This window comes from Athene noctua, chromosome 15 (genome assembly GCF_965140245.1).
Source record: "Athene noctua chromosome 15, bAthNoc1.hap1.1, whole genome shotgun sequence".
In the NCBI taxonomy this organism is placed as follows: domain Eukaryota; kingdom Metazoa; phylum Chordata; class Aves; order Strigiformes; family Strigidae; genus Athene; species Athene noctua.
In genome coordinates this window covers 12,709,807-12,721,879 of record NC_134051.1, presented here as the reverse complement: position 1 = coordinate 12,721,879, position 12,073 = coordinate 12,709,807, and the positions used below count along the sequence as shown (strand labels likewise).

General features: G+C 40.9%; 1 protein-coding gene across 1 annotated transcript in view; it reads left to right on the top strand.

Annotated features, from left to right (window-relative positions):
- The window catches only part of XYLT1 (xylosyltransferase 1), a 195,558-nt gene that overhangs the window by 178,581 nt on the left and 4,904 nt on the right, over nucleotides 1-12,073 (top strand). Inside the window, exons 9-10 of the mRNA XM_074919164.1 lie at nucleotides 1,222-1,417; nucleotides 7,396-7,729. Coding sequence (XP_074775265.1) covers nucleotides 1,222-1,417; nucleotides 7,396-7,729 — 530 coding nt within the window. The remainder of the gene's footprint in view (nucleotides 1-1,221; nucleotides 1,418-7,395; nucleotides 7,730-12,073) is intronic.

Sequence of the window (12,073 nt, the reverse complement as noted above, 5' to 3'; positions counted from 1 at the left end):
GTAGCTTTGCTGTGTTTTTTCTCAGTCCATCAGTGCTGGCCCTCTTGTACCCTGCCTTGTTATGTTTATTTCTCAAGCTCTAGAGACTTCCTTCTGGGTGCTGCTGGTTTCATGTAATGGAAGGTCCTTCTTGCTTAAGTCTTCTTACTGCTTATGTCTTGAGATGTAATAACTAGCATGAGATGTCAGACTTAGCTGACTTGGCTGGGAAGGTGTTATACTGGTTGGTTTTAAATGTGTTGCAAACACACTTCTTTCACAGTAAATGTCAGTGCTGTAAAGTAGCAAAATATTTGATTTCAGAGCTATGAATAACATGGTTTTAATAAATTATGCATCTATATGTACACAAACATCATTACAGGTGTTTCTGAGACTATAGCAGACAATTGACCATAAGTGCCAATTATTTGAAACCATGACTACAATGTCTTTAAATTCAAACCGTAACTGAAGGCTTCCAAATCTCCCAATGAGACGTTTTTCCTGTTTGACATTTTTTCAGTTTATTTTTAATAATGAGTAAAATATCCACATCAGAAGCAACCTCAAGTCTTTAAGGAGTGCAAAGTTTATTTCCTAGAATAAGGGATACCTAAAATAGGGAACAGATCCTGATGTCCTTCACTGCAGTGCCACCCTACACTGCCCCTGGAGCATTGGTTGGGGATCAGATTTATATGCAGGGAATGGAGAGGGTCATCATCTCGCCCATGCCCAGCCTCACAGCACCCTCTGCTGTCCCACAGCAAGCGAGGGAGGCCCTGCCATTGCCTGGCATCCGTAGGGACTGGCCCTGCTGGAGGGAAAAAAAGCAGATCACCTCATCTGGAGCAATAGGCACATTTCTTGAATATCGTTTATCCTGTCAAACAGTGCTGCAGCCTAACAATGTCTATCTCTGGGTGACACTTTTTACCCAGAACAGGTAGGAAGGGAGGAAAGTTTTCTCACGCTCAGAGGTATCGCCTGAAGAGCTTAGAGCTGTGAACATGTTCTAAATGAGCATATATTCTTAGTAACATTTTTTTATGTTTCAGGGTAATTGGAACAGCCTAAGAATATTTGATAATGAGTCATGAACACATTTGCAATCTCTTAATGTACAGTGGTGAATTTTCTAGTTGAAATGAATGCTTCTTCAGCCATTAGCTCCAAGTAAATGGAGATTTCATGTCTCTCTTGTGTAACTGATGAGCGTTCGGGTGTGCTGTTTTACAGATACTACCCCATGGGCCATCCAGTTTCCGTCCACCTTTACTTCCTTGCTGACCGTTTCCAAGGCTTCCTAATCAGACACCATGCAACCAATCTGGCTGTCAGTAAACTAGAAACTTTGGAAACATGGGTGATGCCCAAGAAAGTCTTTAAGATTGCAAGTCCACCAAGTGATTTTGGAAGGTTGCAGTTCTCAGAGGTAAGTGTTCATAGCCACCCATGCACAATGTCATGAGCCTCTGGAGAGATTGCCTACTAATTCAGCAGCCTTTGGAAACTGTTTTTTCCATGTAATTTTTAGGTGAGAGTGGCTCTCTAGCGTAATGCACATCCTCTTCATTGAAGGAGATACTGTTATCAGTTCCAATCTGTGGTCAACCCTCACTTCTTATGTTACTCTGAGTGTCCTCACTCCCTCTTGTTTTAAGAACAAACTGAAGGTATCTGCTGTTGTAAAAGGGGCTTAGTAATTTAAAAGTTCTGTGACTGTTGATTGTTGTGAGTGCTGAGAGAGATACCTGGGAAAAATGCCATGTTTCTGTAGCTCCAGATGCGAATGGGGATGTGGTAAGTGTTCCTCCCAAGAGTATGATGAAAAAAACCTCATAAAATTAGTGACAGTCAGGCACCGATACCACATGTGAGCAGAATATTGATGTTGTAACATGAAAGAAAATTATCATAGCAGTGGCTGAGATTTCCCACAAATCCTGTTGCTTCTTCTAGGAATTTGTCTCAGGATCTGACATAGAGTGTAAAAAATGTACCCTAAAATATATCAGGAAAGTTGACCACTAATAGAACCCGACAACTGTGTTCTGTTTTAAAGATATAACTGTCTGAGCAGTTAATTTCATGATTTTTCTTGTTAAGCCACAAATTTCAATTAAGGTATAAAATTGATTGAACAAATGTGTTCCAGTCATTATGGCTAAGTCCATAAATTACCATCTTCTTGGGCAATTAAGAAATGCCTAGGTAGGATTCAGTGTTTTGGTGTGCATGGCAAATCTATGACACTAATGTGCCATTAAAGAGATGGATGGAAAGTGTGTTTCATTTATCACTGTGTCTGATGGTAGGCTTGCCATTTCATGCAGTGATAAATGGTCATACAAGCTCTAATTCTTGTGATTTGTAGGAGTATTTCTGCTGTTTATTTGGTACTTTTAATCTCACTTTCATCCTGATGCCTGCTTTGGGTCCTTCTTTTGAAAAACAACTGGGCTGGCAGGAGGAAGAGTTCCTTATAATTACATGAGGAAAAGAAATATATTGATCTCAGTATTCTATAACTCAGACAAAAGTATTCAGAAATATATCTGATTTCATTGCAGCTGTAGGAAGGAAACAAACCTGGGACCAGAATTTACTTGCTGGCCACTTGCCAGGTCCCCCCTGGTCCCAGTGTACATTTTTTCGCCAAAACCAGCCCTGCAGCAATGTCCTGCAGCAGCAGTGCTGCGTCAGCCTCCCCTGTCAGGGAAAGTGGTGGCATGTCGCTGGCCTCTGCTGCACTGTGCCCACAGCTCTGTGGAGTGTTGCCCTGCAGGGAGGATTCCCAGATCCCACAGGACTAATGAGCTCTTCAGGGCCTCATAGACCACAGCTGGTCTGTAAGCAGTCCTGTAGGAACTGCTGCTGCAGTGGAGTCGTGTGAGTGCAAAGCATGACAAGGATTTAATCACTGGTGAGGTTTTTTTCAGGCTAAAAAAACATTTCTTCTATTTGAAATTAACAGAAAGAGTTTTGGTGGCTGCTTACTTGTTTTCATTATTTTTTCTCGTGTAAACTCTTTAATTGTCCTCTCTTTTCAGAGACAATTCATATTTCAAAAGACCAGGAGATACAAAATAAATCATTTAATAATAATTTCTTGTTTATTTTTCTGTCTGACTTCCTTTGGCCTGCAAGCATCTCTGCTTCTGAGCCAAATTATTCTCTCAGTTGCCTTGACATAAATCCAGCATTAACCTCTTCAGCTTCAGTGTGGCTGAAAAGCCTCTGATCTGCTACTGCTTATTAAAATACCACTTCTTTGTCAAAGTCCAGCTAGTGTAAAACAAACTTAGCAGTTCAGCTAAGATGCGGGTATCAATGTTTACAGGTTAAGCACCAGAAAATAAATTTAAGATCTGTGCTTATTGGGATATAAAATTGCTGGTTCTTCAATGACTTTCACCCCATGATCTGGCAGAAATTTAAAACTGAATGGGACCTTTTTATCTGGGAACTTTCTTCCCTCTCCCAGCTCACACCAACAGAGCCAGCAGGAAGAACACAAATATGCTGCATTGAATGTGCTCCGGTGTATTTGTGACCCTGATGCACAACTGAAATTGCAGCGGAGATGATAGTATCTCTCCAGTCAGCCCTTCCTGCCCTCTGCTCCTTTGCTTCTCAGACTTTGCTTCCTGAGTAGTAGATTTCACCATACTCCATGTAAAGATAAATGATAAAAAAATCAACCAGCAGGACTGCCTAAGGGCCAGTGGGGTTAATGATAGCATTTCAATAGCACACGGCTCCTGCACTCAGTCTTGGGCTGAGTAAAATAAAATAAACTTACAGGAAATCCAAGAGACACGATTTCCAAGCATTGAAACTCCCACACCTCCTAAAATTGGCTTGTGCACAATACACACAGTATGCATCCTACCAGCCTGGGTTCATGACAACTTTTACATGGAGGGCAGAAGATTGATTTGTATAGTACTAAAAGTCTCGGCTCACCATATATCAGTTGAACACTAAGTTCATTTCTGGTCTTGTTAAGACTTGTGATTCATCACAGAGAATAAAATAAACTAGGTGGCAGGCAATTAGTGTGCATTGTGTGAACCTAATGGTCCTGTTTGTGGTGAGCAATGAGACACAAACCCATAATCAAGGCATAATTTATCTTGGGAAAATTTTATCTTGGGACTGAACAGAGATAGAAACAGGAGTTTTAAGCCAATGAGAGAGTTCCAGCTTTCCAAACATATCCTGTGCACAGTGCCTGCTCTTGAAGCCCAAAATCATGGTGATTAAAATAATGACGTGGAAAATGTCAGTTTCTATGCCACATCCCTTTATAATTTATCAGGTATTCATTATTGCTTGATTCCATCCCATACTTTGTGTATTCCGTTTGAAAGTGAAAGCCTACTTACAATGTTTTAAAGGGCTATGAAAAATATTATAGGACTGTAGTATCTCTTGGCCTGTAAAATCAGACATCTCAGTACTGGGAACTCAGCTGTGTAGAGTTCAAGGGAAGACATATAAACCTCTAACTAGTGCTTTAAGTAAAATTCCTTTTAAAATACTGTGCTTCTAAAATCAACTTGTACTGTAAGCTGTGCAGCATGGGAAAGTATGTCCCCCAGCTGGAACCTGGACATAAAGGGCAGATCCTGTAAAGAGATGTGTGCAGCTCCCTGCCCTTCCCTTCCCTCAGGTGCCTGTGGTGCACAGCCCCGAGCAGTGTCAGCACCTTGTCTTGGTCTCAGCCCTGGCTCTGGGGCATGCAGGGTCTTGCAGGGTGCCCAGGTGCCTTGCCTTTGTGTTGCTGAGGCCCTGCTCTGTAGCAGTGTTTTCTCGTTGTTCTTGTGATGTTGTCTTCATGGACCTGCGCACCCTGACAGGGGTGTTGTGACAGGATCTCATGGAAAGCCATTGCCACCAGCATGAGAATTGTCTTTTCCTCCCGCTCTTCTCCTGCCCCTTGGCTGTAACTTTTGGTTTACATTAGGGAACCCAATAACATGCTTGCACAAAGCTAAACAACCAACCAACAGTTTTGTTACTGTTTTTCCACAAAAGCAACCTTTGCTCTTCTACAGACCACTCTAATAAACCTTTCCACATGTGAACATGTCTCGACATCTTTTGTGCAACCTGGTGTTGAGCAGTGTCACCTGGAGGTCGGAGCATGGGGATTGTAACTTTCTGGTTTCTTTTCCAAGGGATGAAAGACTAAAGAGAGGAAAATAGTTGAATGTCAGGGATGAATGTTTAATTTTTGAGGATGAAATGAGCTTTCTTCAAGAAGTTCTTCAGTAAGATACATCGAATATGGTGGGAAGAGCTTCCTTACAGGCTTTTCTTTGCCCAGGAGGGTGTAGATTTGTTTCACATATTGTGGCTTTATTATTTCCAGGTCCCTTGAGCTCCGGTAGGTGTGACAGGGCCACACTCAGTGAAGGCTGGCAGAGTAGATTATAAGATCTGGTCAGGAAATTTTCTTTCTCATCTTATTTCCATACATATTCAGTTGGGCTTCTCAGGAAAGTATGCACTGACAGCTCCTCGAGGCAGTCGATGCTTGGGTCTGATATCTGGACTATGCTGTCGGGTTTGATTAGCTGGTGTGCTAGGTGAAATACCTCTCAAATACCAGCGATTCTGCTGTGTTGATTGCAGAGTAGTGGAAGGCTCATTTTGTCTCATATTCTGCGGTGTCATAGTCCGGTAGGAGGAATTCATATGATGATGGATTTAGGATGGTAGGTTTTTATTCTACTGGCCTTGTAGTTTTTCGCTTGCAGTCCTCCTGTAATTTGTCTGCCAACCACAGTGATTTATTTAGAAGGGATTGGGGACTGGACAGTTTTCAGCACAGGTATCAGTGGTAGTAGGCATCAGGTAATTGTTATGTTTTATGGATTTGGGGGGATTTAGGCATTATATTGGCACCACTTATTCTCATGAAATAAGATGAAATCTAGGAAAAAAAAATATCTCTGAAGCAAATGAGCTACAATTATTCTCTATGCTTTCAAGAAAGCAGGTTATGACCATACCCGTGTGAGGTGAGGATTAGGGACAAGGACAGCTCTGTGTCAGGGAAATCCTCAATATCCACATATGCTGAAAGAGGGGATCCTGTCGTGTGTGCATGGGCCTCTGGAGACCACTTGAGAGAATCCCATGGTTTCTGTAGAGGGAACAAATCAACTCTTAGGTCATCTATGCTGTTTGTTTGGAGATTAAGGCCAAAGAAGACCTGAAGGTCTATGAGGGGTTTCAGTACCAGGCTGGCCAAAACATCTGTGTGTCTCCAAGGAATGACATCATATGTCTGCTTGCCAAAAGGAGTCAGCAGTTTCTCTGTTCTTCACTTCAAATCAGGTCCCTCAAATCTTTTTATGTTTGTATCAAATCACTTGATTTGAGATTATGGGAACAGGACCTCATGGGACAAGCGAGGTGGGCACTTCCTCAAAAATCAAATATACAGCCTTCAATACTGTGGTCTACCAGGCTGCCTTCTTGAGAATTGATGGAAGTGGCTCATTAACGGTCAGCCTCATAAACACATGCTAGTTTTAGTGCTGGGATAGTAAAAAGTCTTTCAGTTGGCCTAAGAAGGCCAGTTACTACATTTCATGCTGTCTGTTTGGAGATGCTTATTTTCAATAGTGTACAAGTGTTAATGGCAACAGCTTGTAAGTTTGTATCATTCTGTGGGTTAAAATTCATATGAAGAGCATTGAAATATAGCAGCTGCTAAGAAAAAGAAGGGTCCATTAAATATTTACACTAGATTATGAATCAGCTGCTTTACTGTTAGTTAGTGAATAAATAAAAAACAATGTCACTATTATGACAGTAAGAAAAGAGTTTACCAGAAATAACTTCCCACATCAGGCAGGAAGAGAGTGCAAGGAGACAATATCTCATGGATAGATTGTAGTAAAAGGCCTGATGTGACTTGTCCTAAAGTCAGCAAAAGCCTCTTCCTTGGTCTTAGAAATAACTGGGTAGGTCTCTACTGTAGAGTTCATCTCTGAAATGTATAAAACATTTTCACGACCCAGGAGATGATGGGTCATATATTTTTCTATGCCTAGCCTGTGTTCAGTCACTAGACTTAGTCCTTTATTGACTGTTTCCACGTGGAGGAAAAGGAGAGCTGCTATAGCCTGTTATGTCACTCTTAAAATAAAGAAAACCTTTATATCAATCAAAAGTGGCCAACTGGACCAAAAAAACAACCCTTGCATTCAAGGTTGTTTCACAATTTGTGTACAGGTTATGATCTTAGGCTGTGTTGCCATCAGCCTTTATATATGTGCATAATTTATGTCATTAGAGAAATATGATTTGTGTATCTTGAGAGCCCTTATTTGATGTAAGGGTCTTAGATGCTTACAGAGATGATGTTAGCAGCAATCCGTTCTTTGATTTCAGATTGGCACTGAATGGGACGCCAAGGAAAGGCTTTTCCGGAATTTTGGAGGACTCCTTGGGCCAACAGACGAGCCAGTTGGCATGCAGAAATGGGGAAAAGGCCCCAACGTCACCGTTACTGTCATTTGGGTGGATCCAGTTAATGTAATTGCAGCAACATATGATATTCTTATTGAATCCAGTGCCGAATTTACTCACTACAAACCACCTTTGAATTTGCCCCTACGACCTGGTGTCTGGACGATAAAAATTCTGCACCACTGGGTACAAGTAGCTGAAACCAAATTCCTCGTTACTCCTCTCACCTTCTCTAATCGGCAGCCTATCAAACAAGGTAAGTTTTATTATTTGGTAAAGAAATTATACAGTTAATGTGTCTGTATTCATATTCACTGTAAATACTGCTGTAACGTTGTACTGGAAAAGGAGAAAAGAAAGGAATTTTATAGGTACTAAATCAGAAGAAATTGTTGCACTAAGACAAGCGGAATTGTCTGTATCCAGTCTGTAAAACACAACCACTTTGAACAAAAGGCTATTTATATCTTTTAAATATGCACAGTTCAGAATCCAGAGAACTTCAGACTCTCAATAATCTAACAGCTATCGTAAAAGCCATCATTTAGAAATAAAAAGTGGACCTTTCTCTGCTGCTTTTCATTCACATTTGCTCATGAAGAGTTACAGATGTTTAAACTGTTATCTTTACAAAGTCTGTGTGTTTAATGATAAAAGCATTAATACACAAAATGTTGAATTAGACAAAATTACCCTAGGCCAGAGCTCATCTGACATATTATCAGGTCCAGGCATTCACTCTTGCCTGATACCTGCCAAAACCTGCTCAGTACAGGCCAAGCAGTTGTTTTACAGAAGTATCTATGGATACAGTGATCCTGGTAAGTACGCTATCAGACCCATGCTGACATTTTTTAGAAAGAAACCATTTTCTTCCCTGCCACAGCAGCCCTGAGCCATTCAAGCAGAGGTTGTTCTTGGGCCGCCGGTGTCTACAGGCGCCCAGCAGCAGTTTGCACTGGCACAGGCACTGTTCGAGCGCTCGTGTCTTCAGCCAGCACCGGGGACACTGGGCTGGGAGAAGAGAGAACGTTTTGTAGCCACACCTGTTTTCTTATTCAGTAAGATCAAAACAAGTCTGTTGCTATGAATATCTTTACCATTCTTCTTAACATGCTCAAGTGCTTCCATCTGCCCAGTATTAATATTCATAACTTCAGACATCTTAAATTTGCTAGATACATGAATGATCCTATTAAGTTTTCAGGAGTTCTTCCTGACAAGACAGCAGATAAACTGAGTCAGGCATTTACCTTCCAGCATAACGTGCTGCTTCTGTAATGCAAACACTGCCAGACAACTGCTGAGAGCTAATGCAACCCTTATCTTGCTCAACAGGAGCTTGATTCTACACATTTCTCAGCAGAAGAGCTAACTTAGTGATTTCTTCTTCTAACATTTGGTGGCATCATTTCTTAGCAGAAACTAAACCACCAACAACCTACTGCTGCTATTAGCTAATAGGCAGTGATAAATTGTGAAGAAACACCATGTATAGAAGGAATACATTTTTAAAGTTTGAGGCAACCTACTTCTAAATGCAGCTGTTACTGACTTGTCTCCTGGAAATTAATGAATTCTATGTTCTTTGCTAATTTAACAGTTAGGCATAAATTGGGTAGAAAATGTGGCATGTAGCCAGCAACCTTGCTGCTTTTCCATATAACACGAGAGCCCTGTGGACAGTTAAGCATGTCTCAGACTTCAGCCATGAGCCCACACTTTGTGGTATAAAGGCAAAAACTTCCTTTGGTCCAAACTCTGAATCTGGAATAATTGCACTGAAATTATGGAGTTGCTCCACATTGTCCATTGATACACTGAGAGAAGATCTGGCTGCTATTTTTTGTTAAAAAGCCTTGTTCATTCATATGATAACTAGAATCTACTACAGGAATGAAATATAAAGCTTGGGAACAATATTATCTAGGAAGAAAGCCTCAGGAGTGATTTGCTACTGATGATGTGATGTATAATCTCCAGATGTCTGAGGCATGAAGGTAAAGAAGAAAATTAATTACAGGGACAGACAGTGATGCTCCACTGTAGTTAGAATTGTATTTACAATGCAAATTTCTGTTGTTTGGGTTTTTTAAGGCTTTCTGCCTCAGTGACACTGTTGTGTTCTGTGCAGGCAATAGTCTTTTAGCTTTGATTTCCAGCTTTTGTCAGTTTGTCACCACTTTATTTTTTAAATATATTTTTCTCTGCCAAATAAAGGCATTGTGAGAGTATGACAGAAGAATTAGAACTTCTAAAAGAACATTTTCTGTTACTGTTGTAAACAATGCGAAAGCTGCCAAAATCTTCTAAAGTTGAAGGAATAGTATTATTGTCTTGTCTTAACACTGAAAATAAAACATACATCAGACTTAGGCAGGAGTTGTCAGCAGAAGAGAGGAATATGTTTTATTAGGGGTTTCTTTAAAATTTTGTTCTTCCAACTCTCCTCATGCACCCCCTCTCCCCTCACCCCTCCCCCCACAAAACAAAGGAGGGGAGAAAAAAAAAGCTGTAGCTCTTGTCAGAAAGATTACCCTGGAAAATAATTTGCTACTCCATCCAGAAGGTTTTTGAATGACTGATACATTTCATACCACTTTGCATGTCATTTGCTTGATAATGGTTTGCCCCGCTCTGTCTCATATACTCCAGCTGTAGAACCTGGAGTCCATGTAATTACATACATAAAATTCTGTCCATGGTCTCTTGTGTAATTTGTTTGTGTCATTCTAAAAAGCATTTGCACAAATCTGGCAGCAGCGCAGCAGCCACTAATATCTTGTATCTTGAGATCATGGACATGACAACAGTCACTGTATTTCCTAAGTCATTACTTATCTACACATCATCACGGCGCACAACAAGGAAAAGTTGCTTTTAGTTTCCCAGCATCATGAAGGGACACACTTGCTCCTTTTTTAAATAATCAAAGCGAAACGTGTTCATTCATGTATCATGGCTCTCAAAATTCCTGATTACAATTCAAAATAAAAAAATTAATCATGGGACAGCCAACAGCAAAGTTGTTTTGTTTAGCAATTTATAAAAACAGCATATGCAGCTAGTTTATTCATTTTTCTATTCCCATTTATTTATTAATTTTGGCCTAAAGTCTGTGCATGCAAGTAAGACTATAAAGAGGAATCAAGAGCAGGTGTTTTCTTCAATATTGTGTGCAGATGTGCATAACTGACAGAATGTGAATTGTTTTAAAAACACGGATTCATTGACCTTTTCAAAACCTCAATCTATAAGAGATGGGATCTTACATGGAATTACGGATTAGGCTGGGAGACTTGGTGTACTTCCACTGTAAACTAGGATCCCAAAGCTATTTCGATGGAAAATCTAGAATCTAATGTTACTTATTCTTTCTTGCTCCTCTTCCCCCTCCAGTCTTCCAAATCTGTGTCTTATTTTCTCTAGTTTGAGTTGTGTCACTGATAGGCTCTGCCTTCAGCAGATCCTCTGGCTTGGGATTGCTTTCAAGTGTTTGCCTGGTTGGAGAAAGTTAAAAAAAAAAAAAAAAAAAAGGAAAATTAAGTGAATTTGCAAGATAAATCGTTTGGAAAAATCAGGTTCACTTGCTCCACCGGCGTCTTCTTCCCTCTATGTCCTGCACAGCCAGATTCTGTTTTACTCTTCTTCTAAACGGCGATTTTGAGTTTCTCACCATATGGCTGACTTTGTTAAAGCCAAGTACTCCGTGCTTATTGTAAGGACATGGGAGAGCTGCCAAGGACCAGCAGGATGCCCTAGGATTAAATTGTGCCAAGACAGAGAAGGAATGTAATGTGGAAGAGACAAAACAGGGAGAAGATCAGTAAGATGATCACTAGCAGTGATAATAGACAGGAATGGGGGGGTTCCTGCTGTCTGCTTTAGGCAGTCTGAATTTAAGTGCGGTTTGAAGACTCAAGGCCAGACGTCCAGGTCCCCTGCACAGGGACTGGAGAGGCAGAGCCAAACGACAGGTATAATTCAGAGTATTTAGCCAGCAGTTCACAGACTGTAATCCAAGCTACCAAGTAGATTTCAATTCCTAAGAAAACAGCTAATTCAGTAGAGGTTGGCTCTGCATCCCCATCATCCCGCTTTCCCACCCTTCTCTGCTCTGCAAAATCCGTGTGAAGCAGTCATGCCAAGTGTGATCGCACGCATTTTCCAGGGACACTGAGAGGGGCAGAGGAAAAGCCAAAGCAATTTCATTTTTAAATTTGAGTTTATATTCATGGCAAAGTTTCCACAGCCATCTCCCAGCTGGAGTGACAATAATGAGTTGTCATGCGTTTAATGTATAGTACCTGTTTCATTAAAGCTAAGTAGGTTACTGTGAGCCAGTGGGCAGATTCGCTTCTGGGACAGAAAATGCCCCAAACTTCAAGCTGATACGAAACACTAGATTGAAAATAAATACATAAATAAAACTCTTCTTCCTTCAAACAAGGAGAGCAGTGAAGAAGAGCACCCTTTGCCCTAAGAGAGACACCTTTCATGTTTGGCTCCTAGCTTGATCACATGCCCCAGACAGACATGGGGCTTCTGGTCTCTGCTGCCCCACAACAGGACAGGGAGCCTTAAACGCCAGCTCCCGGTC